Consider the following 24,674-nt stretch of genomic DNA (forward strand, 5'->3'; position numbering starts at 1 on the left):
CCCTGTGTTCAAAGTGCTGCCATCAATGACATGAAGCCAAGTTCAAAGCTTTTTACTGGTGCACCCTGTCAATGCAGGATCCCTACACTGTTAGAAACCTTCTGCCTGGGTCATAGGGTAGAGTTGTTTATGCACCAGAGGGCTGTGCTGCTATTCAGAAGGACCCTAACATGGAGAAATGGGCTAACAGGAACCTTGTGGAGTTCAGTGTGGGGAAATACGAAATCTTGTACCTGGAGGAATAAAAAAACCCAGGCATCAGGCCAAATGGCTGGAAAGCATCTTGGCAGATGGGGTCCTGGTGGACATGAAGTTGAGCATGAGCCAGCAGTGGACCCTCGTGGCCTCAGAGACTCAGAGCTATCAGGCAGGGTGTTGACAGTGAGGGGAGGGAGGTGATCTTGCCCCTCCACCCTGGGCCAGTGAGACACATCTGAATGGCACATCCAGTGCTGAGCTCCCAGTATGAGAGGGTGTGGATGTACTAAAGGGTACCCAGCAAGAGGCCAGGGAATAATAGGATTGAAGACTGAAATAACCAGGAGAGGATGAGAGCTGGGATTGTTTAGACTGGGGAAGAAAAGTCTGGGGGGGTCCTGTCAAGGTATATAAACAGCTGAAGGGGGCAATAAAGACAACAGAGCCAGACTCTTCTCTGGTGGTGCCTAGTAAAAGGACAAAAGGCAGTAGGTGCAAGCTGAAATACAGGAAATTCTTGAATGTGAGAAATGGGATCAGCGATCTCCACATTGTTATTTTGGCTTTTTCTGAAGCTGTATGAATGAGTGGGGTTTTTTTTGCCTCCAGTCAATGGGATCCTTGATCTCTGTGGCTTTCCAAAGATCATGGAGTGGCCTTGAAATTACATCAGCCAGCTCTCTCAACACATTGGATACAGGCTTCCATGGATTTGTACGGACTGAGTTGTTACAAGTAGTTTCTGATTTAATTCTCACCCACCAAACAAGCAGGGTGACAAAATGATCTATTTAACTGACAGCAGTGAAAAGGTATTTGTGCAACAAAGCATCCATCTTCCCAGAGAAAGAACTGAGTAAATTCTTTCCCTTTGAAATGTAGATTTCGTCCTGTATGTTTATCAAAGCAGCAAGTCTATGCTGAGAGCTGTACAGTATTCTTCAGGAGACAGCTTGATCAATCATGCTTGTATTATTGTACCTATACAGATAACCTAACATAGCTAAGCTGACAGTGTTCCTTTTGGGGGTGCTTATTTCAGACCTGATGCAACTTTTAAAATTTAGCTTGGACAGTCTCCAAAATACCATGAACTGTGTTCTTTGGAACTTCTCTGTGCTGAAGCAAAAATGTTTGTGTGAAGGGTTGCATCAATGTTGCTTCAACTATTGGCTCAAGTTCGCACTTAATGTTCTAATTTTTCTGTCTATGTAAATCCTTGTGTGTCTCTGATAGAGTGCTTTCATCAGTGTCAAATGTCAGAGAGAACCATAATTACCACACTGTTTCCTCTTCAAGCCATTCAGTATCTGCTTTTTGTCTCATTGACTTCTGGTGCACGTTTATAGCCACAAAATATTGTGACTGTTATTGAGTCATACTTGCAAGAAAGGTATGGGCTTTTTTGGAGCATGTAGGAATGATTCATCAAAAGAACATGCTGATGCTGCTGTGGCACTGCTGTTCCCATGGTGTGGTCATGATATATCAGTCTTGGAGTAAATGAGACTGAACTGAGACCTAACAGGATATGTTTTGCAGCCAGTTTTTCTTTATGAAAATACTTGCTTGTATAGCTAATACTTCAGAAGTCTCTTGACTTGTTCAAAAGTTCCGTGGGCAGACTGACAGCTGAACACTCAAATACTTTAATAAGGAAAATAAGTATTGTAACTTCATGAGTAAGCTAAGGAAAATGAATAAGAACAACAAAAACCCACCCAAATAGCTAAGAGTAACAAAACTAGACTAGTGTCCAGGAGCAGGCTTCAGATCTCAGCTTGCAGGCATGGGCTGTGCCATAGGTCTACTTTTTCCTCTATAGACTTCGAATTGTTGTGTCCAAGCAAGGTGACCTATGCAGTATAATAATAAAAAACCCCCATTATATTAAAAAAAAAAAAAAAAATCTCTATCAGAGTGCTAAAAGAATTGTAGATTCCCTGAAATGGGGCTCTACAGAGAATTAGCAGCAGAGAGAGGTGGAAAAGAAAAGGGAGGCCTCAGGCTTTTGGGATATGTGGTTATTGGCCATGAGCTGTCAATTTTTGCAAGCCAATTAAAGGAGATGAGATCTTGATTAAGAAAGGGGGGACTGACACAGGCAGAAGTGTCCCCTTGTCTACTCCCAGCACTGAATTTCAGTGGTATCTATGATATGAGACTGAGGAATGATTGATGGGCCAAAGACAGTGCTCTGAGATTCAGTAAGACCAAGTGCTGGGTCCTTCACTTGGTTCACAATAACCCCATGCAGTGCTACAGGCTTAGGGAAGAGTGGCTGGAAAGTGGCCGGTCAGAAAAGGACCTGGGGTGCAAGTTGATGTGGTTGGATAGTTACAGGATCTTGGGAGGGTTAGACATGGCAGAAGAGGTGGGGGTTGGCACTGTGTGTGATGGAAGGGCTGGAATGTGTGGAGCTCACAGCAGGCAATGGCACAGTTGAGACTCTGGAAAAGAATCAAGGGGCAAACAAACAATGTGGATGTCATCGTGGCATCTACTATAGACCTGCTAGACAGGATGATGACATCAACAGATTATTCTTTGAAGAACTAAGGGACACTTCCAAATCAACCATTCTTGTCCTTACGGGGAAGTTCAACCTGCCAGAAATTAACTGGAAGCATCACACAACCTGGGCCAGAAAATTTCTAGAAGACCTGGACAACAATTTTATGGTACAGGTACTAAGACAGCTGACTCAGAAAGACACCCTCCTTGATCTGCTGCTTGTCTACAGAGTGGACCTCATGAGTGATGTGGTGAGTGGTGCCATCTTGGCCACAGCAGCCATGAAGTAATTGAGTTTAAAATCCTTACTGACAGGAGGAAAAGTGCAGGAAAACCTCAGCTCTGGACATGAGAGAGCAGACTTCATGCTACTCAGGGAACTAGTAAGAAAAGTCCTCTGGGAAATGTTTCAGTAGTGCTGGGATCTGTCAGTGTTGGTCATTTATAAAAACATCACTCCCGAAGGGCACAGGAGCAGCAATTTACCAGAGTCAGAAGTCAAGCAGAAGGCTGGCTTGGTGAACAGGGATCTTCTTTTGGGTCCAAGGCAAAAAAGGAAGGTGTGTGCCCAGTGGAAGCAAGGGCAGGTGACCTGGAAGAATACAGAGATGCAGCTTGACACTGCAGGGAGAAAATTCATGCAGCTAAAGATCAGTTGGATTTGAAGCTGGCCAGAAATGTGGGAGACAATAAAAAGTTTTTTCAAATCCATTAATGGCAAAAGGCAGCATAGAAGTAACATCGGCCTGTTACAGGACGAGGATGGGCACCTCACAAACAGGGACATGGACAAGGTAGAGGTGTTTAATGCATTCTTTTCCTCTGTCCTCAACACAGATGATGGACCAAGGGAGTCTCAGTGCTCTGAGCTGGAGGACCATGGCTGTGAGAATGATCAAATCCCACCTGACCCTCAACTTGTGCAGGATCTACTCCTCCAGCTGGATCCCTACAAATTTATAGGGCCTGATGGAATTCATCCAAAAATCCTCAAAAAACTAGCTGATGCTATTACAAAATCTGTCTTGATGATTTTTGAGCTGGGAAGCTGGTGGACATTGTCCTGATTTTCAAGAAGGGGAATCCTGGAAAATACAGACCTGTCTGTCCCACTTCAGCGCTTGTAAAATCATGTAAAAAATTGTTCTGGGAGGTGTTGAAAAACACCTTGAGGTCAATGCTGGTTACAGCCAGCACAGCTTCATGAGAAGAAATTTCTGCTTGTCAAACCTGATTTCCTTCTGTAACAGGGTAACCCACCTAGCTGATCTAGGAAAGCCTTTATGGAATTCAGCAAAGCTTTCAATGCTGTCTCAGGATCCTTCTGGACAAAATATCCAGCACACAGCAGGATAAACGCATCATGCAATGGGTGAACAAATAGCTCAAGGGTCAGGCACAAGGGGTTAGAGTGAATGGGGTGACGCCAGGCTGGGGACCTGTCACTAGTGGGGTTCTGCAGGGCCCCATCCTCAGCCCAATTCTCTTTGACAGTTTTATTAACAACTTGGACTCAGCACTTAAAGGAATACTAAGTAAGTTTATCAAGGACACCAAACTGGAAGGAGCTGCCAACTCCCTTGAGGTCAGGGAGGCCCTGCAGAGGGACCTCAACTAGAGAGATGGGCAATCACCAACCAGAATGTAGTTTAACAAGGACAAGTGCCAGATTCTGCATGTGGAATGGGGCAACCCTGTGTGCAAGGACAGCCTGGGGAATAACAGATTGGAGAGCGGTGCCACAGAAAGGGACCTGGGGGTCCTGGTCAGTGGAAAGCTGAATGTGAGTCAGCAGTGCCCCAACAACCAGGAGGGCCAGCCATGTCCTGGGAGGCATCAGGTGCAGCATGGCCAGCCGGGCAAGGGAGGGGATTGTCCTGATCTACTCGGCACTGGGGCAGCCTCACCTTGAGTGCTGGGGGCAGTTTTGGGCACCACAACATAAAAAAGTCAGTAAACAATTAGAGAGTGTCCGAAGGAGGGCCAGGAGGATGGTGAAGGGTCTGTAGGAGAACCCTTATTAGCAGCAGCTGAGGTCAGTTTGTTCAGCCTGGAGGAGACTGAAGGAGAGACCTCAACATCCTCATGAGGTGAGGCAGAGAGGTAGGACTGATCTTTTCACTCTCATGACCAGTGGAAAGACCCAAGGGAACAGCATGAAGCTGAGTTGGGAGGTTTAGGTTGGATATCAGAAAAATTCTGGTTCTTCACCCAGAGGGTGGTTAACATTGGAACAGGCTCCTCAGGGAAGTGGTCACAGCACCAAGCCTGACAGAGCCTGAGAATTTTTTAGACAATACTCTTAGGCACTCTGTGTGATTCTTGGGGTGTCCTGGGCAGGGCCAGCAGTAGGACTTAATGATCCTGATGATTTCTAGACAGCATATTCTATGATTCTATGACAGTGGCTGAACATGAGCCAGCATGTGCCTAGGTGGCCAAGGCAGCAAATGGCATCTTGGCCGTCAGCAATAGTGCGGTCAGGTAGGACCAGAGATTGTCCCCCTGTACTTGGCACTGATGAGGTCACACCTCGAGTGCTGCGTCCAGTTCCAAGCCCCACAGTTCAAGAAAGGCTTTGAGGTACTGGAGTGTGTCCAGAGAAGGGCAGTGGAGCTAGGGAAGGGTCTGGAGAACAAGTCCTTCAAGGACGGCCTGAGGGAGCCTGAGGGGTGTTTAGAGTGGAGAAAATGAGGCGTGGAGGGGACCTTAATGCTCTTTACCTGAGAGGAGGTTGTAGCCAAGTGGGGTTGGTCTTTCCTCCCAGGTAACAAGTGACAAAATGAAAGGACATCACCTCAGGCTGTGCTGAGGGAGGTTGAGGTTGGACATCAAGAATTTTGTCACTGTAAGGGTTGTAAAGCACTGGTTGTAAAGGGTTGTAACACAATGGGCTTCCCACAGAGCTGGTTGGGTCACCATTCCAGGATGCATTCAAGAAAATTACTGGAGGTGGAATTTAGTGCTATGGTTTGGTTGACGAAGCAATGTACAGTCAAAGGTTGGACTTCATGATCTTGGAGGTCTTTTTCAGCCTTAACGATCCTACAATTCTATTAATATGTCTTATATTAAATGGGGAGGACAATATGGCTTCCGTGGCTGGTGACAAACTGCCAAACAGCTGAATAAGTACGTATATCTTCATTAATGGTGGGCAATTTGGGGTGGAGTTATCTCCTGCCTATCACCTTTGCCTCTGGAGAGATCCATGGTGTCCCCTAAACATGGCTAAGCCTTAGGCTATGGGAAATCATAAGCCTTCGTCACCAAGAGTTGAAAATGTGTTTAGACAGTGCTTGGAAGCTGGAGCATCAGCAGTAAACACCCTTCACCTTGCAGGCTTGGGAAGGAAAGTCCTGAGCCCAGGAGCTGGTAGCTGTAGGTTTGATGAGGTGATGTGAGTTGTCTGGATGAAGAATCACATATAAGTCACAGGCAGAGCCAGGCAAAAGAGGGCCTTCCCCTACAGCCAGCTGTCTGCTTCTCCTGGCAGCAGGGCGAAGAGGTGTCTCCTTACATGCCTATGAGGTGACCCTAGAATAAATTAAACTGTTTTGGTTTTTAAAAAATACTGCATTATTTTCCTACTTCTACATGGCTTTTTTCTGTGACTCCATATTCCTTATTTTCCCTTACTTACACTTATTTCCTGATCCAAAAAGTATCACACTTGCAGACCAGTGGTTAAGCGGTACTGGAAAATACGAGGGAAGTGTGCCTTGTTATTTCTTTGTGCTGCAGATAAGAGATTCAACACAGAGGTAGATGAAGATAAACTCAATGCTTAGCTGTTAGTTACAGGTGCTCCTTCTCACTGGAGAGACGCTATCCCTACTGGGGTGGGATCAGGCTTTGCTCAGGAGATCAAGTGAAAGTATTGTTCTTTAAAGGTGTTTCACCTTTTGGTGTGTTCACAGCAAGAGTTTAAATCCTTATGTACAGGAAAGGCTATGGGTCTCTGACACAAATATGAGTTTTCATGGATATGAATAAAGTGCCTTCTGCATAAAAGTACTTTCAGGACAATAGAATGTTTTTTTTTCCAAGCTTCTTTCTGATAAGAAAGGTGCAAGATCTCAAGAAGAAAGAAAGAAGCTACTAACAAGAACCGGAAGGACATAGTCCATTGGTTTGTTTTATAATTGCTGTGAAGTGACAGCGTCTACTTCTGAATATAAGTTTAAAAGGCTGGGTGACTCTGACTCCCCACCTCCCTTAAAAGTGTACATTCAAAAATTTAATTTAAAGAGGAAATCCTTGCATCATGCTATACTGTTCAAGGTTTGATACTGTAAATTGTAAGTGAACTAGTCACTTATTCTTGATCTCTACTTGAGTTTTCTTCCTCTATTAATAAAATAGTTTGTCTTGGGTTGCTATATATAACCAAAAGCATGTATTCTATTCCCAGTCTGTTGAAACCAGTTGAAGAGGTGTTTTTTTCTTTATCTCATAACTCTGGGGAGAAGGGGGTGGGTGTCTTCTGTTAACGGGCCAGCTGTTAAAACCAGGTAGAGCAATGTTCCTTATCTCTTCCACAACCTATCCTCCCTCCAGTGGGATATCTTCTGTTAATGGGCCATTAAGGCTCACTGCATGACTGATACAGTTACATCAGCCCATTGTGAGATGATCCACCCAGTGTGAGGAGCCAGCCATTCCTACCTAGATAAAAGCTAAATTCAGAACAGCCAAGGGGCCTGTTTTGGATTGGATTCCCAGAGGAAAGACTGGACCCATCTCACCACCACTGGATCCTTTCTACAGGACCATCTCTACTCCAACAGAACCACATCTATTACTCCAAGAGGACTTATTTGGACTACTCCCAACACCCTGACCCAGGGTGTCAGGATGTATTCTGACTCTGTCATTGATTCTAGGATTTTTTAATTGTTTGTTTGTTTGCTTTACTACATTTTTATTTTTAAATATCCCTAGTAAAAAACTGTTATTTCTATTCCCAAATCTTTGCCTGAGGGCACTTAATTGCAAAATTATAGTAATTTGGAGGGAGGGGGTTTACATTCTCCTTTCCAAGGAAGGCTCCAGCTTTCCCTGGCAGACACCTGATTTTTCCAAACCAAGACTCAGTTATTATCTTTTAGTTAAAACTCTTAGTTTGGATGGCTTAAGCAGATTTGATTGCCATACAAACTGCTTATCAATTGCTGGTCTATGCCTACGCTCTCTGTTGCTGGTGTTTGCCTTAGGAAAAAATATTCATTTGCTTATGACTAAAGGTTTGCTCTCCTACATTTTAGCTAATCGGTTCTTAATAATTGTAATATGAACTCTCTCCCCACCTAAATCGGGACCCCCCCCCAAAAAAAAACCCAAAACCAAAAAACAAAACCACAAAACAAACAAACAAACTCAAACCACAAAACAAATCAGTCTTGTAAGATCTTAAAAACACTCCCTAATGCATATTAAACTGCATCATGCCTTGTTTAAAAATAAAGAGGTTGTGGTGTCTCCCCTACTGGAGATAATCAAGAACTGTCTGGATGCAGTCCTGTGCCATGTGCTCTGGGATGGCCTTGCTTGAGCAAGGTTGGGCCACATGACTCACTGTGCTCCCTTCCAACCTTGTCCATTCTGTGATTCTGTGAAAAGGTCTCTGAATGAAATAAGCAGGAAAGTAAAATATCATAGGTTCTAATAAAAAACAAGAGGTTTTTAAACCTCAGGGTTTCAAGCTGTCTCATGCTCTTCAACAATAAAAAAAACCTTTATGGAAGGGTGCAACTTCCTGCTAAAATATTTCTCTTTAGGAGGTATAAAGCTTTAATGGTGCTTTGTTTAGGCTGTGTAGCTGGAGCCATAGATAACTTTAAAACTCCTCTTAAAAACAGTGAAGTTCATCCACACAAGAGCAGGCCTTTCCCTTAACTACCTTACAGAACAGCATTGACAAAACGGCTGTGACTGAAAAGGACAAAGCCTGACAGCAACAAGCAGATATAGCAATATACTTACTGCACAGTAGGAGGAACATGGGACATGATATTCCATGTAATTTTTGTGCCCAGATCACAGTGGAGCTTGTGAAAATGTTTTAATGAAATCCTGCTTCTTTCCTTCGGAAAAACTAAATGGATTCAGAAACTCCCTGGGAGAAGAGCAGTTTTAAGCACACAGTAACTGGATTGATCCTCATAGCTTTAGATCTCTGCATTTTAGATCCTTGGTAGATTCCAGGCTCCTTCAAATAGATCCATAAAAGAATAACCAAGAAAAACAACCTCAGGTGTGTAAACATGTAAGGAAGGCCTTAACACCTTCTCTGGAGCATACCTACAAGTGGTAATGGGCGGGGGGGGGGGAAGAAAAACAATAGACAAAATCCAAAAGGACTTGCTAGATCCTAGCACAAACACTGCTCAGCAGTAATATATTTCTAGAAACCTTAAAAAAAAAAAAAAAAAAAATCTTCTTTTACATTCATCCTCCCTAAGGAGGCATCCACACAGTAAAAGAGGATGTACTGTGTGTCAATCCTCTTGGAAATGTCACAGCATGGACTAACTCACTTCATTTTTATTGCCACATCAAAAAGGTCAGTGTGTTAGCTTGCATTAAAATCATAATTTCATTGTCTGCTGCAGGATTTGATTACACATTAGCTTCTGGGGGTTTGGTTTGGTTGGTTGTTTTGTGGGATTTTTTTACTGATGAATTTTTTTGGGAAAATTTGCTGGCAGGATAGGGAATGCTTATGGGACCTGGTGCATTTTCCACTACTGAATCAAAACCACAAAAATGTGTCAGGTGACCTGTGGCAGCTCACATCAATAGGTCTAGAAAAATGAGCAGCGTAATTGTTACAGTCTTCATGCTGAAACCTATTCATGGCCAATCTGACCCATTAAATTTTTAGCTATCATTCCCTTTACAGTATCCCTCTTTCACAATGTGCAATGGAACTTATTCCTGATGTACCAAACCTACTTTGCTGTGTGGAGCCTGGTTTTCAACAAGCCCTGATCAGGCATCTCTGAAGGGCAGAGGTTTTTTAGGGGAAAAAATATCATTTGTCTCTCTTCTCCTGCTAGCTGAAGTTTCAGTTGTTTTTAACAAATTAGCTATGGTAGTATTTCAACTTCAGCAAGTCAGCTAAAGGCAGGAGGTCAGATCAAGTTTGCCCAAATTCAGGGTACCAATTTTTTCTATAGTCAGCGGAACAGGAGATAAACTTCCAGACAGCAGGATACATTTTCCTGGTAGGTTTCAGTGGAACTCAACTAAATGAGATACCTGCATGTTTGCTGCAGGCATCATGAACTATGGGTTAGATTTCTTGCAATGAGCTGATGCAACATATTCAGCTGACAAAAGATTGTTTAAATGACAGCAAGTTTGGGGCTTTCTTTGCATATCTTTTGAGCCACAGCTAGCAGATTTTCTTCATGATGAGGTCTGGAACAGACATTTTGCAGAGCTGAGATGGCTGGCTGGCTGCAATGTCCATCAGTGCTTTACCTGAAGTTTTCAGGAATTGTTGTCCCCACTTCATCAGGTGCAGTAAGGACACACAGCTGAGAGATGGCCCTTGGTGCCCAAAACTTGGGACTGTTCAGCTGCTGTCAGCAACCTTGCTGTGGTATCTCTGCCTTGGTGGGCTGCACTGCTTTTTCTCCTGCCATTTCAAATAGCAAAGTTACCAGAGGATAAGCACCTGATTATTGTGTTTAATTACTATAGTACATACTTGGAGGCAAAACCTGTTTACTCTTTAAGAATGTTATGCATGTGAAAAGAAAGTAAGTGGAAGAAAAATATGGATTTACTTGAAGGCAGCCGTGGCTCCTCTTTGTGCTGTTTTGCAGTACATGTGCTCAGCACTACAAGAAAGTGCCAGTTGTTCCTCATCAGCAAAATGGCTGCAGGTGCCCTGGACTCAATGTCTCAAAGAAAAGTGTCTGCTTACAGCATTGCTAGGTATGTGGTGCTGTGGGGTTTGGTTGCTTTTAGGGTAGAGTGGATTCAATTTGGGGTTTTTTTTGGAATATGTATTAAAAGAACTCCATGCAACCATTGAGTGATATTAACAGGAGGTGTGCAGGCACTGAAGGTAAGCTTCGGTATCATCTGCTGGAGAAGGGGATTGCAGGGTGGGTGCTGCTGCAGTGGGCCCTGCTGCCCTTGGACACGGTGGGACCCTGAGGGGCAGTGGTGTGCCTGGCTGGCAGGTGTGGAAAGCTACCCTGTAGAGAACAGGACTTGTCCAAGTGGTATCGTGGAGGCTGTGCTTGGGAGGAGGCGTGCCTTTGGTTGGCACAGAATCACAGAAATAATTACATTGGAAAAGACATCTGGGATCATCGAGTCCAACCTCTGACCTAACACCACCACGTCAACTTGACCATGGCACTAAGTGCCATCTCCAGTCTTTCCTTAAAGAACCTCTAGGGATCGTGACTCCACCACCTCCCTGGACAGTCTATTCCAATGTCTAATCACCTTTCTATGAAGAAATTCTCTGTAATGTCCAACCCCAACCTCCCCTGGTGCAGCCTAAGACCCAGTCCTCTTGTCCTGTCACTTGTTACCCGAGGAGAGGAGAGGAGACCCTTACTTGGGGTCCTTTCAGATGGTCGTAGAGAGCCACAAGGCCATTCCTGAGCCTCCTCTCCACCGCGCCCTAGTGCAGTGGGGCGTGTGACAGCTGCCGGCGGCCACCCCCGTGCATGGTGCGGGGTGTCGGTGCGGTGTCGGCCCGGCGGGGTGCCCGGGAGGCCGGTGTCCGGGGCTGACAGCCGCGGCCCGGCGGCGGCGGGCGGGGCCGTGTTTACATCCCGGGCCGCCGCACGCTGCCGCGGCTCCGCGCGCTCCCATTGGCGGCTCCGCCGGCGGCCCCGCCCCGGGGCGGGCGGGACGAGCCCCGCTGGGCGCGCGGGGCCGCCGGCGGAGCCGCCGCTGTCTCGGCGGGGCCCGGGGCCCGATGGAGCGGGCCGGAGCGGGGGTGACGGTGCCGGGGGTGCCCCGCCGCCAGCGGGGCCGGGCGGCGGAGAGGCGCCGGGGCTGCAGGAGGCGGCAGCGATGGCAGCGCTCCTCCCGGCGCTGCCTGCCGCTCTCCCGGACGCCTCTGCCGGCGGATCCGGGGCAGGCGGGCCGGGGCGCGGGGTGTCCCGGGGGGCGCGGGGGTCGGCGCGGCCCCGCGGCACGGGGGTGGCGCTGGGGCGAGCGGGGCGCGGGCGGCCGGCGGGCGGGCGGGGGAAGCCGCCTGCCGCCCTCGCACATGCGCAGCGCGGGCCCGGCCGCGCTATATAGCGGGTTGGCGCCGGCGCCAGCTGAGCAGCGCGGCCCGGGCGGCGGCGGAGGTGTGCGGGGGTCCCGCCGGTGAGTTACGGGGGCTGGCTGGGCGATGGTGATAATTATAATAATGATGTTAATGGTGACGGCAGTGATGATGGTAACGATGAGGATGGTAGCGGTGGCGGTGTTGAGGATGGCGGTGATGATAGTAGTGGTGGCGGTGATGATAGTAGTGGTGGCGGTGGCGGTACCGGCAGACACGGTGCTGGTGGTGGTGGGGTGTGAGGCGGGCACTGGGAGCGGTGAGGCGGGAGCGGTGACCGGGAGTCGTGACCGGGAGCGGTGAGGCGGGCTGCCCGCCGCCCGGGCGGCGTTTTGGAGGGAGAGTGGCTGAGGAGAGCCTGGGGGGAGATGTCCCCCGGGCGGCCCCATCCGCAGGGAACGGAGAGCGGCGATGGCCTGGGTGGGCAGCCCCGGAGGGAGCAATGCGGTGGGCCGGGGTGCCGGCGGGATCCCGCCATCGGCTGCCCCCCTCCCCACCGCGGAGAGCCCCGCGGGGGGCGGGCTGCCCGCTTTTGGAGGGAGCCCGGCGCGCTGGGGGCGGGGATGCCGGCCGAGCAGCTTGGCGGGCTGACCCCGACCGCCCGCCTGCGCCGCACCCCGGCGGGACCCGGCTCCCCCGCCCTGGCCCTTGGAGCGGGGTGCGTGTGGGGACACCCCCTCACAGCCCCGGTGCCTGCGCTGGGGGGTCCCGCTGAGGGGTGTCCCGGCGGGGGGTGGGTGTCCCCGCGTGTGAGGCGCCGTCCCGGCAGCCCCTTCCTTCCCCTCAGGTTTTGGAGGGAGCCGCGCTCTCAGCCAGGCGGGAGCGCGGAGGGGGGGGCGGGGCGGCGGTCCTGCCCCTCCCGCGTCCCCTCAGCACCCTCGGGAGCGGGTGGGTGTCGGATCGGCCCTTGGGGAGGGGAGGGCGGGCGCCGGCGGTGCCCCCAGCCCAGCCTGACCCCGGCGCAGGCCGCCGCCGCCTCCCCGCTCGCTGGAAATTGGCGCGGAACCGGCGCGGCGGGAGCGCGGGCGGCGGCGCCCGGCCCGGCCCATCGCGGCCCGGCCGGCCCGGCAGGTGTGGGGGCATCGCTCCGGAGGGGTCGGCAGCGTCAAAACGCGTGTCTGTGTGGGTGCCTGGAATGGAGGGCTTGGGGGGACTAGAGGGGTCGCAGCTCCAGGGGCTCCCCACATCCTCTTGTGTGGGACGTGTCCCTTCATAACTTCCCTGCCCCCACCCCCAGGCAGCCTGGGCTAAACTGCTGGCATACCTGGGCACCCTGTAGCAGCACATGGAGCTGCATGTGCTTATATACCACAGTCATGCTCTGCTTGGGCATTCCTCAGGCCGGTGGAATACTTGAGCCCTTCTCTTTGAGCTGTGTGAACCATGCTGCTCTTTGTGATGAGTTCATGACACAAAGTAGGGAACTTGGCTCTAATTTTGCAAGGATGTGCTAACTGAGTTTATTCTATTTCTTTGATCCAGGTAGAGATCTTATAGCCCAAAGATGTCAAGGCGTAGGTAAGCTGTTAGCATTGTACTAAGATTATCTGTACTAATCTAACAAGTGCTGCTCTCCTAATGTCTACTGTCTTTTTTCTCTTTGCAGTAGCCGTTTGCAAGCCAAACAGCAGCAGCCACTGTCCTGTCAAGAAGAGGCTCCACAAGAACTGCAGGCACTAGATTATGTCCAGACCAGAAAAAGGAGAACAGCAGAGGTGAGCAGTTTGAGCAGCTTGGAAAGTTGAATGATACTGAAAGTTCTCCAGTGCATTTGGATGGGACAATCTTTATGTTGCCAAGTTACTAAGTAGGGTGGAGATATTAAGAGTTTGCCTGAGCTTTAGGAGGGTGTGTTGGCCACTGTCAGTGTATTGATGTGTGTCTCTCTTCTCAGCAGGAGATTAAGAAAAGAGAAGATGGCAAAATTGCTAAAAAACATCAATACGAAATTAAGGTAATTCAATGCTGAATACCATTTCACACTAGGTATGGGTGTCCGCCTGGTTTACGTTAGTGAGTGTGAAATCATGCGTTCCACACCAGAAAGTATCAAATAGGGGGAGTTTGTATTCTCAGATATTAAAAACTGCGGGAGCTTAGCACCTTTTTATCTGTTTCTGCTTTTTTTACACGACTTTGTTGCAGATAAAAGATCCTTCAATGTAAAACCCACTGCACAGTAAGGTTAGGTGAAAAAAAGAGAATAACCCCAGATATTTCAGAACAATTCCATATACAGAGCAGATAAGGCTTAGAGGCGAGTCTAAACAAGATCACTGCACTTGTTTTAACTTGAGGTGTTGTTTCATGGCCATTTAGTTAAGATTCATAACCATACAGGCTATCTTTACTTTCATTTAACAGTTATTTTGATTATTTAAATCAATTTAGGAATGTGTTTTCACTAACACAGGAAACTCTTAAAACTGACAGGCCTTACAGTTTTCTGTTGTAAAGCAGATTAGTAAAATATTACCAGCTTCTCTTGCAAACAGTATTGTTTGTAGTTGTTCCGTTTGTGAAGTAAATGAGACCAACAGCTATGGTGAAGCAAAACTCTTCTGATTGTGAAGTTGTCTTTGTAAATCTTGAGTAGGAGAAAATGCTGCAGAGGCAGCATCAGCTATACCTGGGGTTGAGCTTAAGTGTTACAACTTATCTTTGCTGAAAGGAGGATATCCTGCTTCCCTGTCTCTTCTTCCTTGATAGCTGGCTGTGTAGTCAGTCCATCCCCTGCCTTGCTCCATTCTTTGAACAAAGCAGTATGCAGGTTCATCTTGCTAAATTGGCACTACAAAATAAGTTCAAGTTCTGCCAGGTTAGTGAGTTAAATCAACCCAGCAGAGGTTGATCACAAGCATTGGAGTGGAACTTGGGCAGTGAGGATCGCAGGAGAGAAAGAGGAGTGGGACTTCCCTTTTCTCTTGGCTGCGTGCATGAAGGTCAATTCTGCTGGAATATGTAACTTCACTCTTGGGATACTTCAGTCTGGCCATAAATAAGTTTAGATATACTAAGGAATCCTGTGTAGCTTACCTTGCTAGTCAGCTGTATAGGAAAAGCTTCTGTGTTCAGGGACAGTATCCTGGGGTGACTTTATGGACCAGTTGGGGGAGGGGCCGTTTGGGTTTGCTCTCCAGAGGGGCCCTATTCAGGGGTTTTCTCCCAAATTTGCCCTAAACCAGGACAAACAGGTCTTACCATTCTTTGGGAATGGGATTCCCCCTATCTCCACAGAGAATAATTAAAGTTCTGTGTCACCATTTTGAAGGCTGTCAGCCATTACAGCATTGCGTGTACTCCAGGGATTAGATAGCTCCTTACTTGTATTTGTTACATACAACCAAATAAGCATTAGTGAAACAAGTTCTAGTTAACTACAGTAACCTAGAATTCCTTCTCTAGGGCTTTCTGCGTGAATACCTTTACACTCTTCTCTTTTTGAGTCATTGCATCCCATATTTGGCATTGGCAAGCTGAGAGAGTTCACAGCTGCTGCTTGCTCAGTGGGTATCTAGCTCTGGAGCTGAGATGGGTGGCTCCTCTCTGGAGCACTAAACTGAAAGATAACAGGTCACAGAATTTCCACTGAGAGACTGTAGAACCTCCACCCCCTCCTTTCTTTTCCCTCTGAATAGATAAGTAGATAGGACTAGCGAACTAATGTCTTGTGTTTTAGTAGCCATTAATATCTTTGCCTTTTGTACTGTAACTGAGCTTTTTAAGCAATGGATAGGCTACTTGTGGTTTCATAAAATAAAGATAGTCATCTTCTTTAAAGCTGAGTTCCCAAATGCATCCAATTTACTTATACGTGTTCTATCTCGACTACGGAAGGTTTCATTGGCATTTAATTTTCATGTTTCTTGGTATCAGTGCTGAGATCCAGAAAGACTAACGTACATTACATATATTGTTGCTGTTACTGTAATCTACTCTTTGCCTTTCTTTCTCTCATAGTAAACTCAGCATTTGAAAGATACCTTGTTTATTTTGCAGAGTTGTTGGCCCCCCACAATAACAGGAGGCATCTCACCTTGCATAATTATTGAAACACCTCACAAAGAATCAGTAACCACTGACTTCTCAAGATTCAAAAAATACAGATTCAGGAACCTCTTCATAAATCCATCACCTTTGCCAGAACTCAAGTAAGTTTAACAGATGCAGTAATTGTTAATATGTGAACTCCTCTAATAAAATCTGTTGTATTGTGCTTATATAATACACCTCTACTTGTCTCCTCATTCCACGAAAGATTTGATGTACAAGCAAAAGAAAGAAATTCTTGGGTTTGGTCGTTTGGATTTTTTTTTTACTTGATCTTATAAACGCACCAGACAGATAGTTTTCACCTTTCAGAGCTGTCCTTTTATAACTTAACACTGGACACTAAGTGGTTAAGAAGCACATGATGGTTAAACTAAACTTCTTTCAGTGCTATTGGAACTGAGTGGCCGAAAAATACTTAACAAAATTTTCTTAAAGAACTTAAAAATGTTCAAACAAACTTGTGGCAATATCACTGTGCCAGTAGCTTGCTAATGAAATGTGATGTGCTTGTTGTAGTCACAGTCCTGGACAGTGAACTATCACTATAGTGACTAAAACTATAATTTAGTCAGCTAAGCTACCCCTTCTGCAGAGAGATAGCTTAGCTAACTAAACTATAGTTTCCAATTGCAGAATTTCTTAGACATTCAGGTGTGCTAGATAAGTACCCCGTTGCTGTTTGCGTCAGCCTGGGGTTTAATGCAGGAGGTGGTAAATTTACAGTAATGTGTTAAGGAAAACTTCTGCTAAGGTGAATAAGAAGAGAAGCAGAACCGGAGAGCAAGGCAAGGCATTACTTTAAGAGAGCTTTTCTAGATATACCTTGGCTTTTTGTTCTCTGGGGGGTTTTTTTGTTTGGGTTTTTTTTGTTCTGGATTAGAACTTTGAGATGCTGCCCCGTGGTGCCTTGCCCCAAAGACGTATTCAGATACAGAGTTCCATGCAAGGTGTTTAATCCTGTTATTCATAGGTATCTGGTAAAGCTGAACTCCATTTCTGGTTAGCTGAATAAGAGGATAATTTACTTCTGCCTTCTCCATACTTCCCTAACTGCTGTAAGAAGATCATAATTCATTTCTCAAGGCCTGTATACTTAAACGGAGAGATTTGTGCATTAAACAAACAAATAAATACCTCCCCAGCTTTTAAGTTATGAGGGCAACAGAATGAAACTGACCTGGGTTAAGATTTGTAGGCAATACCAGTGATCAGCTCTGTCTCCCTGTTTCTGCCTGGGGAAAGGTAAATACATAACTCAAAAAATTTCAGTAGGAAATCATAATTTCATTGGTTAACATGCTTTTCCTCTTAGTATCTGCAGGATCAATTAATAATAACAATTACAAATAAAGCCATATTGATGATATAGGCATCATCTTCCCTAACAGACTGGAGCACTAATAAATTATAAGTTAGCAATAAAGAACTCATTTTTTTTCTCTAAATAGTCTGCTCCTTAGCCTTGAAGGAAATAAGGAAGGAAATAAAGGGATGGATGAGTGACTTTTAAACACTATCTTCAGTTTTTCTCCAGCTAAAGTGGACAGCTTATGTGTGCTTTGTGTTTCCTGAGGACGAGTATATTGTCCTTTTTTAGGGCGAGGGTTTGGTTTTATCTTGCTCTCTAAACAGCCACCAAACTAGGCAAAATAGGAAACTGGTTGCACATGCAACTTTGAGAGGCACACATTCAGTTTTATTACCTGTTCTGTAGGAGCGGACTTGCTGGTGATCTTGGCAAGCTGCTGTTGTGACGTAAAATGTTCCAAATATTCCTGCAGTTTTCCAGTTACCATAAGGATCTTATAGTATGTGGAATTTTTGTTTCTGAATGTCTGTAAATGATAAATAATGGTTTTATTCTTTTTTTTTTGTGAATTGTGTATATACTTAATAATGCTTTGTGTAACTTTATTCTATAGCTGGGGAAATTCTAAGGACGTCTGGCTCAACATCCTAACGAAGGAGAACAGATATGCCCACTGCAAACACTTCACATCACTACATTCTAGTTTGCAACCTCACATGAGATCAATACTGCTAGACTGGCTCTTGGAGGTGTGTACTTCTAGTTACTTTGCTGTGTGTTGTGCCTGTGGAGTAGGCAGGTAAAAGCACAGCTTTCACATAAAGATGTAATAGTAACATGTACTGTTATGAAGAATGGCAAAACTATTTTGCAACAGAACAAGTGACTGCTTTTGATCCTCTTGGTGAGCTACATCTGGGCCTTCCCAGGCAGGAGGCACTGAACTTTCCCCCCAGGACAGTGAACAACAGTCCATAACTTTTGCTCATGACACCCTACATCTTGCAAGGGAGAGAAATCTAATTTTGAAATTGCTCTAGGCAGACCAGTTATGGATCTCTAACTTATGGGGTAGGCTGTATCTAAGCAATGAGACAGCTGTGTCTATACTGAGGATTTATGGCCCTGACCATGTCAAGAACTCTTGAGTGTCAGCTATGTTCTGATTTCATGATAAAATTTTCAGTTTTATCTTATCATATGAAGAGAGCAGAATATATCAATGGCTGACAGGTAAAGGTTCTTGATATAGACGGCTTCTTATGTGGAAAGACTACAAATAAGTCATATTAGCAAAGAATTTCAAGAAAGATGAATTTTTTTTAATAGGTTGTAAATTTAAAAAATCCAATTGTGTGTTTCACTAGTTCCTCTAATGTGGAATTTACATATCCCCATCAAATTAATTTGTTGGGTTTTTAAATTTAATCTTGAATGAGGAAATCATTCTGTTTCCAAACAAAAAAAAAAAAATCAACAAGGGCATTGGCTTTTGTCTAGCTCAGTGGCTCTATATGCCACAGTGGATTTAAATCCCACCAACTCTGAGACCTCTTCAGTAGTTCTTAACGCTCCTCTGTAACATTATAACAGATACTGCTTAACATGACCAAGTGTCGTTATGTTTGGGAAATACAATTCTATAGAAACTCTGCCATTTATTTATGGGTGGGCCTGGTCTGTACAGTTTTAGTTCTGAATCTTCTTTGGAGCAGTTGATAATTGATGTGTTATTCTGATACTATTAACAGGTGAATATGCCAGGTTTAAAAGAGTGGGGTTGTGCTATTTCTGCCAATCAGTTGCATTTTTGGTGGTCAGAAAGGGCTTTAATTTGCAAATGAGATTCCAACCTTATCTTGGGAAATAGCTTGTAGTAGTGAGATTTTATTCTCACTTCGTATCCAAGTAGAATAATGACGCAGCTTGCGTCTATTTCTTGTATATTTTTTTCTGTTCTTGTTCTATACTGCATGTAGATTGTAAGTGATTAATAGATATCTAGCTGTTTTCTGCTTGTGAAAGGGGTATGGGGTTGCGGACAAGCTGGATGTGTGGTAGCCCCTCCCAATTCAATTAGAGATAAGATGAAAAAATAGGGCTCCCCCTAAGATCTCCAGGTCTGGGCACTTGCCTTTCTTTTTTTAGTGGAACTGGCATTCGAAACACTTTGATACAATGCGAGTATTAAAAGTTCTCCCTGCCAGGGAAAGCAGCAATGGGATGGAGCAGATGGCGGCTCCTGCAGTTTTGTTCCTGCTTAGTGAGGCTGTTGGTGTGCCTGAGGGGCTGCAGGCAGTGCTCCTGGCCTGCCAGCAGAGCCCCCTCCAGCAGGGGCTTCCAGCCTTCTTTGCTGCACAGCCAAAGACTTTGATTTTTTTTTTTTTTTTTTTTTTTTTTTTTTTTTTTTTTTTTTTTTTTTTTTTTTTTGTGGTTCTGCCCAGGACAGACCTACTGGGAATTCATTGAGGATATGACTTCAGCTTGAGGCTTGAGAGTATTCCTAATCAAAGTAATTAATGTGTGTATGTGTAGGTGTTGCTGTTTTGTTGGTTTTTTTTCCTCAACACGCTTTCTTCTTTCAGTGGAAAAATGGTTGCTATTTGGAAAAAGTATTTTTTTTTATAATCTGTTAGTACATCGTAGGCAATTCACATTTATGTGGGAGCATGGGAAATACCTTTTCCAATCCCATGCTAAGTATTGCATCCTACTATATCTTGGTATGCAAAGCTTTGTGTGTGCAAAAGATGAAACCTGCATTTTGCCGTTAAAGCTTGAATACTCCAGTGTATGTACACAGAGTTTTATAACAGAAAACTAATTTTTTTTCCCCCTGTTGTAGGTGTGTGAGGTGTATGCACTCCACCGGGAAACCTTCTACCTAGCTCAAGACTTCTTTGATAGATTCATGTTGACACAAAAGAACATTAACAAGAGCATGCTTCAGCTCATAGGAATTACCTCATTATTTATTGCCTCCAAACTTGAGGTAAGAAGCTCTGTTACAGGGAGGAGGATATTGAATTTAGGCATTCTAATATTTGGACATAACTAAAAAGACAGTGATAACAATTAGTTCTTGTCTGAATCTTTGGAACTCGATGGTGTATGTACAACACTGAAGACCAGAAGGGGAATTTTTTTTTTTTTCTCTTCCTTCAATTGTGCATTTGTCAGTCTCTTGGAGAGTAGTTTTTGTCCTCCCTTTCTCCAACAGCAAGGAAGGAGACCACATAAACTTAAAAGGCATGCAAATGTGCTAGAAGTAGTTTTGTTTTGTCTTGTCTTTTTCCAAATACACAGCAGTTGGCAAACAATCTCAGGAGTGGGTGTGGGACTTGAACAAGACCAAGCCGAAGTCTCAAACTGCCTGTGCATTAGGCTGATACCATTACAGTATCCTCCATTTCATGGAGTGTGAGTCTTAAGTGCAGCGATGGTGATGCCTTGCATTGTGTGCTACATCCATGGGCCAAGAGCATACTTTTGGATAAAGCATAGTGGGCTAGACTGACAGGAAAGCTTGGGATTAAGTTGTTATCTTGGAACCTCTAGATCTCATTGTGGTTCCCAAACCAAGGTTGTGCACTGCAAGGAGGCACCTGTCCTAAGGAAGTGCATGGGGCCGTGGTGGTCGCAGAGCCAGCTGGTAGGGAAGCAGTTTTGCTGGCAAGCTCTCTTCTACTTACACACCAAACTATGCTTGGCCCCAGCTGCCATGACTGACTTAACAAATTTCCTTAACCACCTCTGCACCATGGATTTGGACAGTTACAGTGGCTGGTTGTGGGGATTTTCTCTCTCTTTCTCTTTTTTTTTTCCAAATTTATGTGATTACATCAGCACTGACATTGCAGGTAACTTGTACCAGCCAGCCATCTGTAGGAGAATTGGGATGGTATATGTTTCTACAGCATTGGAATGGCTGAGTAGAAAGATCTATAAATGAAAGGGTGTTCTGATTGTTTGATCAGCATTTATTTCCTCAGAAGCTTTAAGAGTTGCAGTAAGTCCATTGCATTATACAACAGATACTAAACCCCAAGTAGTTATATGTTACTTATCCTGTAAGTTTCAATTCAGTTCATATAATGAAAAAAACCACTGTTGTAGCATAAGAAATAGTAACATGTCAATATGGACAGAAAAGTATTTCCCAGTATCTTCTCAACCTTTCTTAGAACTGTAAGATACACTCATCTTCATTTTCTCTCCCTTTAAAGGAAATCTACGCTCCTAAAATACAGGAATTTGCTTATGTCACTGATGGTGCTTGCAGTGAAGATGATATTGTAAGAATGGAACTTATTATGTTAAAGGTAAAAACTTGCTGTGTTTTTAAGTGCTGGGTTAATGACTCTCCAGCTGAGCTTTGTGTTTTAATGTCACTTATTTTCTTAGAAAAAGGAACCTGTCCCTGTTACTGCACAATTGTAAAGCCTTAGTTGTGTGTGCAGTGGACCTCTGACACCCTGGCTGGGGTGCAGTCCCTGACTGGTAGAAAAGAGCAAGTTTCTCATGTATGTGCGTGAACGTAAAAGCTCTCAACAATGCAGCCAGCCATAGGCAGGCTGGAAGGCTGTCACTGTAATGTACTGCACTTGCCAGCAGCCCTTGCTGTCCAGGAACAGGGGCTTCTGGAGAGACAGACAAAGACCTCACACTGCTCAGTGCTCCTCATGTTGGAAAGGATCCATCTTTACCAGCACAGGTCTCTATACGTTTATTCTTCCTTAGTAGATATGAGCTGCAGGTTCACACAGCTAGCCCAAAAGCTGGAGGAAATAATATTAATTTCCCAGCTTCTGAATGGAGAAGACATAAAATCCAACTGCACAGGTAAAAGGATACAGGTTTGTGCTGATCCTAGCACAGCCTTTTCAAAAAGCAGTTAGAATGCAACCTGAAAATAATATTTATACTTGAAATTGTAAATAATTTTTAGTGTCTTTTAAGGATATGTGCAATAATCTCAGGAGAGGTATAGGAAGAAATCAGAGCATAAGTCTATGGCACTTAAATGTTTGTTAAATTTATTTGCAGGCTTTAAAATGGGAACTCTGTCCAGTGACAATTGTATCTTGGCTGAATCTCTATCTTCAAGTGGATGCTCTGAAGGATGTTCCAAAAGTGCTGCTACCTCAGTATTCTCAGGAAAAATTCATTCAAATAGCCCAGGTAGGTAGTAAACTGTTGGAAAATGGTTCTTGGGGCAATGACAAGCACTACTGAGCATTACACTCTGAAAGCCACTTTGTTCTCCCTAGTTTCCCCTTGCCTGTTACTTTGTTGAGGAACATGCAAGTTTGACTCCATCAAAGAAATTCATTTTGAGGACAAGTACCCCTGTGTTTCTTGTCTCCCTGCTTTCACGTACTTTGACTTTTCTGTATGCTGGAAAAATAAAAAATCCATTTTATTTATTTAATCACCGTGCACTCCAGCATTCTGTAAACAGCAGTGACACCTCAGAGAAGGAAAGGACGGTGGATGATTCTGGACTCAAGGCTGTTTTTACCTGTGTTGCCCCTAGCAGTGTTTCTGTGTAATTGCCAAGAAGGCAGCCTGGGGAGTGTTTTGACTATTTTAGAAGTGCTGTATGGGCATGTGTTGTGCCCAGCCTCAGAGAGGCTTGCTGAAGCTGGGGAGCTCAGTGGTGTAAATACTGCACTAGGTACTATTTAAATTTAAGGCAGTACCTTCCAGGCACTCGGCCCTGTTCTGGGACAGAGGCTGTAGGAGGACTGCTGTGTGTGCATAGCCCTCTCTGAGGCAGGATCATGCTAAAGTATCAGCATGTTAAAATTTGTTACTCTTTATGTCCTCAGCTTTTAGACCTGTGTATTTTGGATGTGAATTCTTTGGACTTCCAGTACAGAACGCTGGCTGCTGCAGCGCTCTGCCACTATACCTCAATTGAAATAGTTAAGAAAGCTTCAGGTAAGATGCCTCTGTAAAGCTTGGCCTTGTTAGGCAGGGCATTCCAGAAGCTGTCACAGGCCCAAATCTGCTGAGGGTATTGGTTTACCAAGCTGTCAAAGACCAAAACCTACATGGACACCAGTATTTGTTCCATGTGTTTCTTTTCCTTCTAATTTCACTTCCTATCACTATTTCAGATAGTACAAAGACTCAAAAGAAGGAAACGCCTTCAGCAGTGCAGCTTTTGCTGAGGAGTTGAAACATTTATTGTTCTTGCTTTTGGGGCTAATATTTGCCCTATGACTTCCAGGTCTTTGGAGGATCATTAGCTATAAATTTGGCCACTTCTTCTCCTGAAATGTAGCTCTCAAGCAGTTGTGCATGTCTATCAGCAGCAACCAGTGTATATTTTCATAGCATGACCCACAATCTTATTTTCAAGCCACAAGTCACTTCAGCCTCCCCTGGAAAGCCACAACCCTTGTGACCTCCACTCACCTTCTGTAGCCACCACCCTTTTAAGTAACAAGCATAAGGAAATGTTGGCTGTTTCTGGGAGGATGTTTCTGAATTGCTATCTGCAGTATTATTTATTTTGTTTAACTCATGGATATATTGGAACTGTGCAACTCCCTCAGGATTTCTAAGTATGTTCCCATGTTCTACCCTTTAGGATTAGATTGGGACAGCATTTCAGAGTGTGTACAATGGATGGTTCCTTTTGTGAATGTGGCAAAAAAGGTCCCTGCGAAGCTGAAGAACTTTAAGAAGGTTGCAGCAGAAGATCGACACAATATCCAGACCCACACAAATTATCTGGACATGCTGGTAAGTGGCTTGTGGATGTGCAGTTGGGGCAGCTGAGAGTTCAGTACACATCCCTTGTCCTGAGGCAGCTGTGAGTGGCCAGAGCACCTCCCTGCTCGCCCCTGGCCCGGCTCACCTCACTGAGTGCCCAACCACCAGTGATGCTATAAACACGTGATTTACCCAGCACTCCCAGGCCATGAGCAAACACTTGCATTACCAGTATTGGAGAGGTGTTTAGACGAGAATAATCTTCACTTTGTTATGCAATGTCACTTTGGTTTTCTCAGTATCCAGACTTGGGAACACTTGAATTGTATGAGTGGTGTGAAGAAGCACTGCTGCCTCCTACTGCCACAAAAAAGGAGACCTTGTCACAGGTATTAACTGCTGTCTTCTTTCTCCATTACACAGGAAGAAGTGAACAGTGGAGTAGTGTCTACTGCCCCAGGGCAGTTATCACCTGTGTCAACAGGAGGAATAATAACCCCTCCCAAAAGCACAGAAAAGAAATGAAATACAGTTTCAATTGTAATGAACAGACTCAGAAACAGAACTTGG

General features: G+C 45.1%; 1 protein-coding gene across 3 annotated transcripts; it reads left to right on the forward strand.

The window, feature by feature from the left end:
- The first annotated feature begins 12,013 nt into the window (after window positions 1-12,013).
- On the forward strand, window positions 12,014-24,665 carry CCNE2 (cyclin E2). Of its 3 annotated transcripts, none has more exons than XM_040080881.2 (12): window positions 12,014-12,060; window positions 13,502-13,537; window positions 13,626-13,734; window positions 13,914-13,973; window positions 16,019-16,170; window positions 17,995-18,130; window positions 20,227-20,373; window positions 21,608-21,703; window positions 22,428-22,562; window positions 23,213-23,324; window positions 23,980-24,134; window positions 24,528-24,665. In XM_040080881.2, exons 2-12 carry the CDS (start codon window positions 13,524-13,526, stop codon window positions 24,627-24,629), a joined length of 1,218 nt encoding a protein of 405 aa, XP_039936815.1. In that variant the 5' UTR covers window positions 12,014-12,060; window positions 13,502-13,523; the 3' UTR covers window positions 24,630-24,665. The 3 variants fall into 3 exon arrangements, with proteins under 3 accessions (XP_039936815.1, XP_039936890.1, XP_058279083.1); XM_040080956.2 differs by having other exon boundaries at window positions 13,917-13,973; XM_058423100.1 differs by lacking the exons at window positions 23,980-24,134; window positions 24,528-24,665 and adding an exon at window positions 23,504-23,647 and having other exon boundaries at window positions 12,022-12,060.
- The last annotated feature ends 9 nt before the right edge of the window (window positions 24,666-24,674 follow it).

The sequence above is a fragment of the Hirundo rustica genome, chromosome 1 (assembly GCF_015227805.2).
Source record: "Hirundo rustica isolate bHirRus1 chromosome 1, bHirRus1.pri.v3, whole genome shotgun sequence".
NCBI lineage: Eukaryota > Metazoa > Chordata > Aves > Passeriformes > Hirundinidae > Hirundo > Hirundo rustica.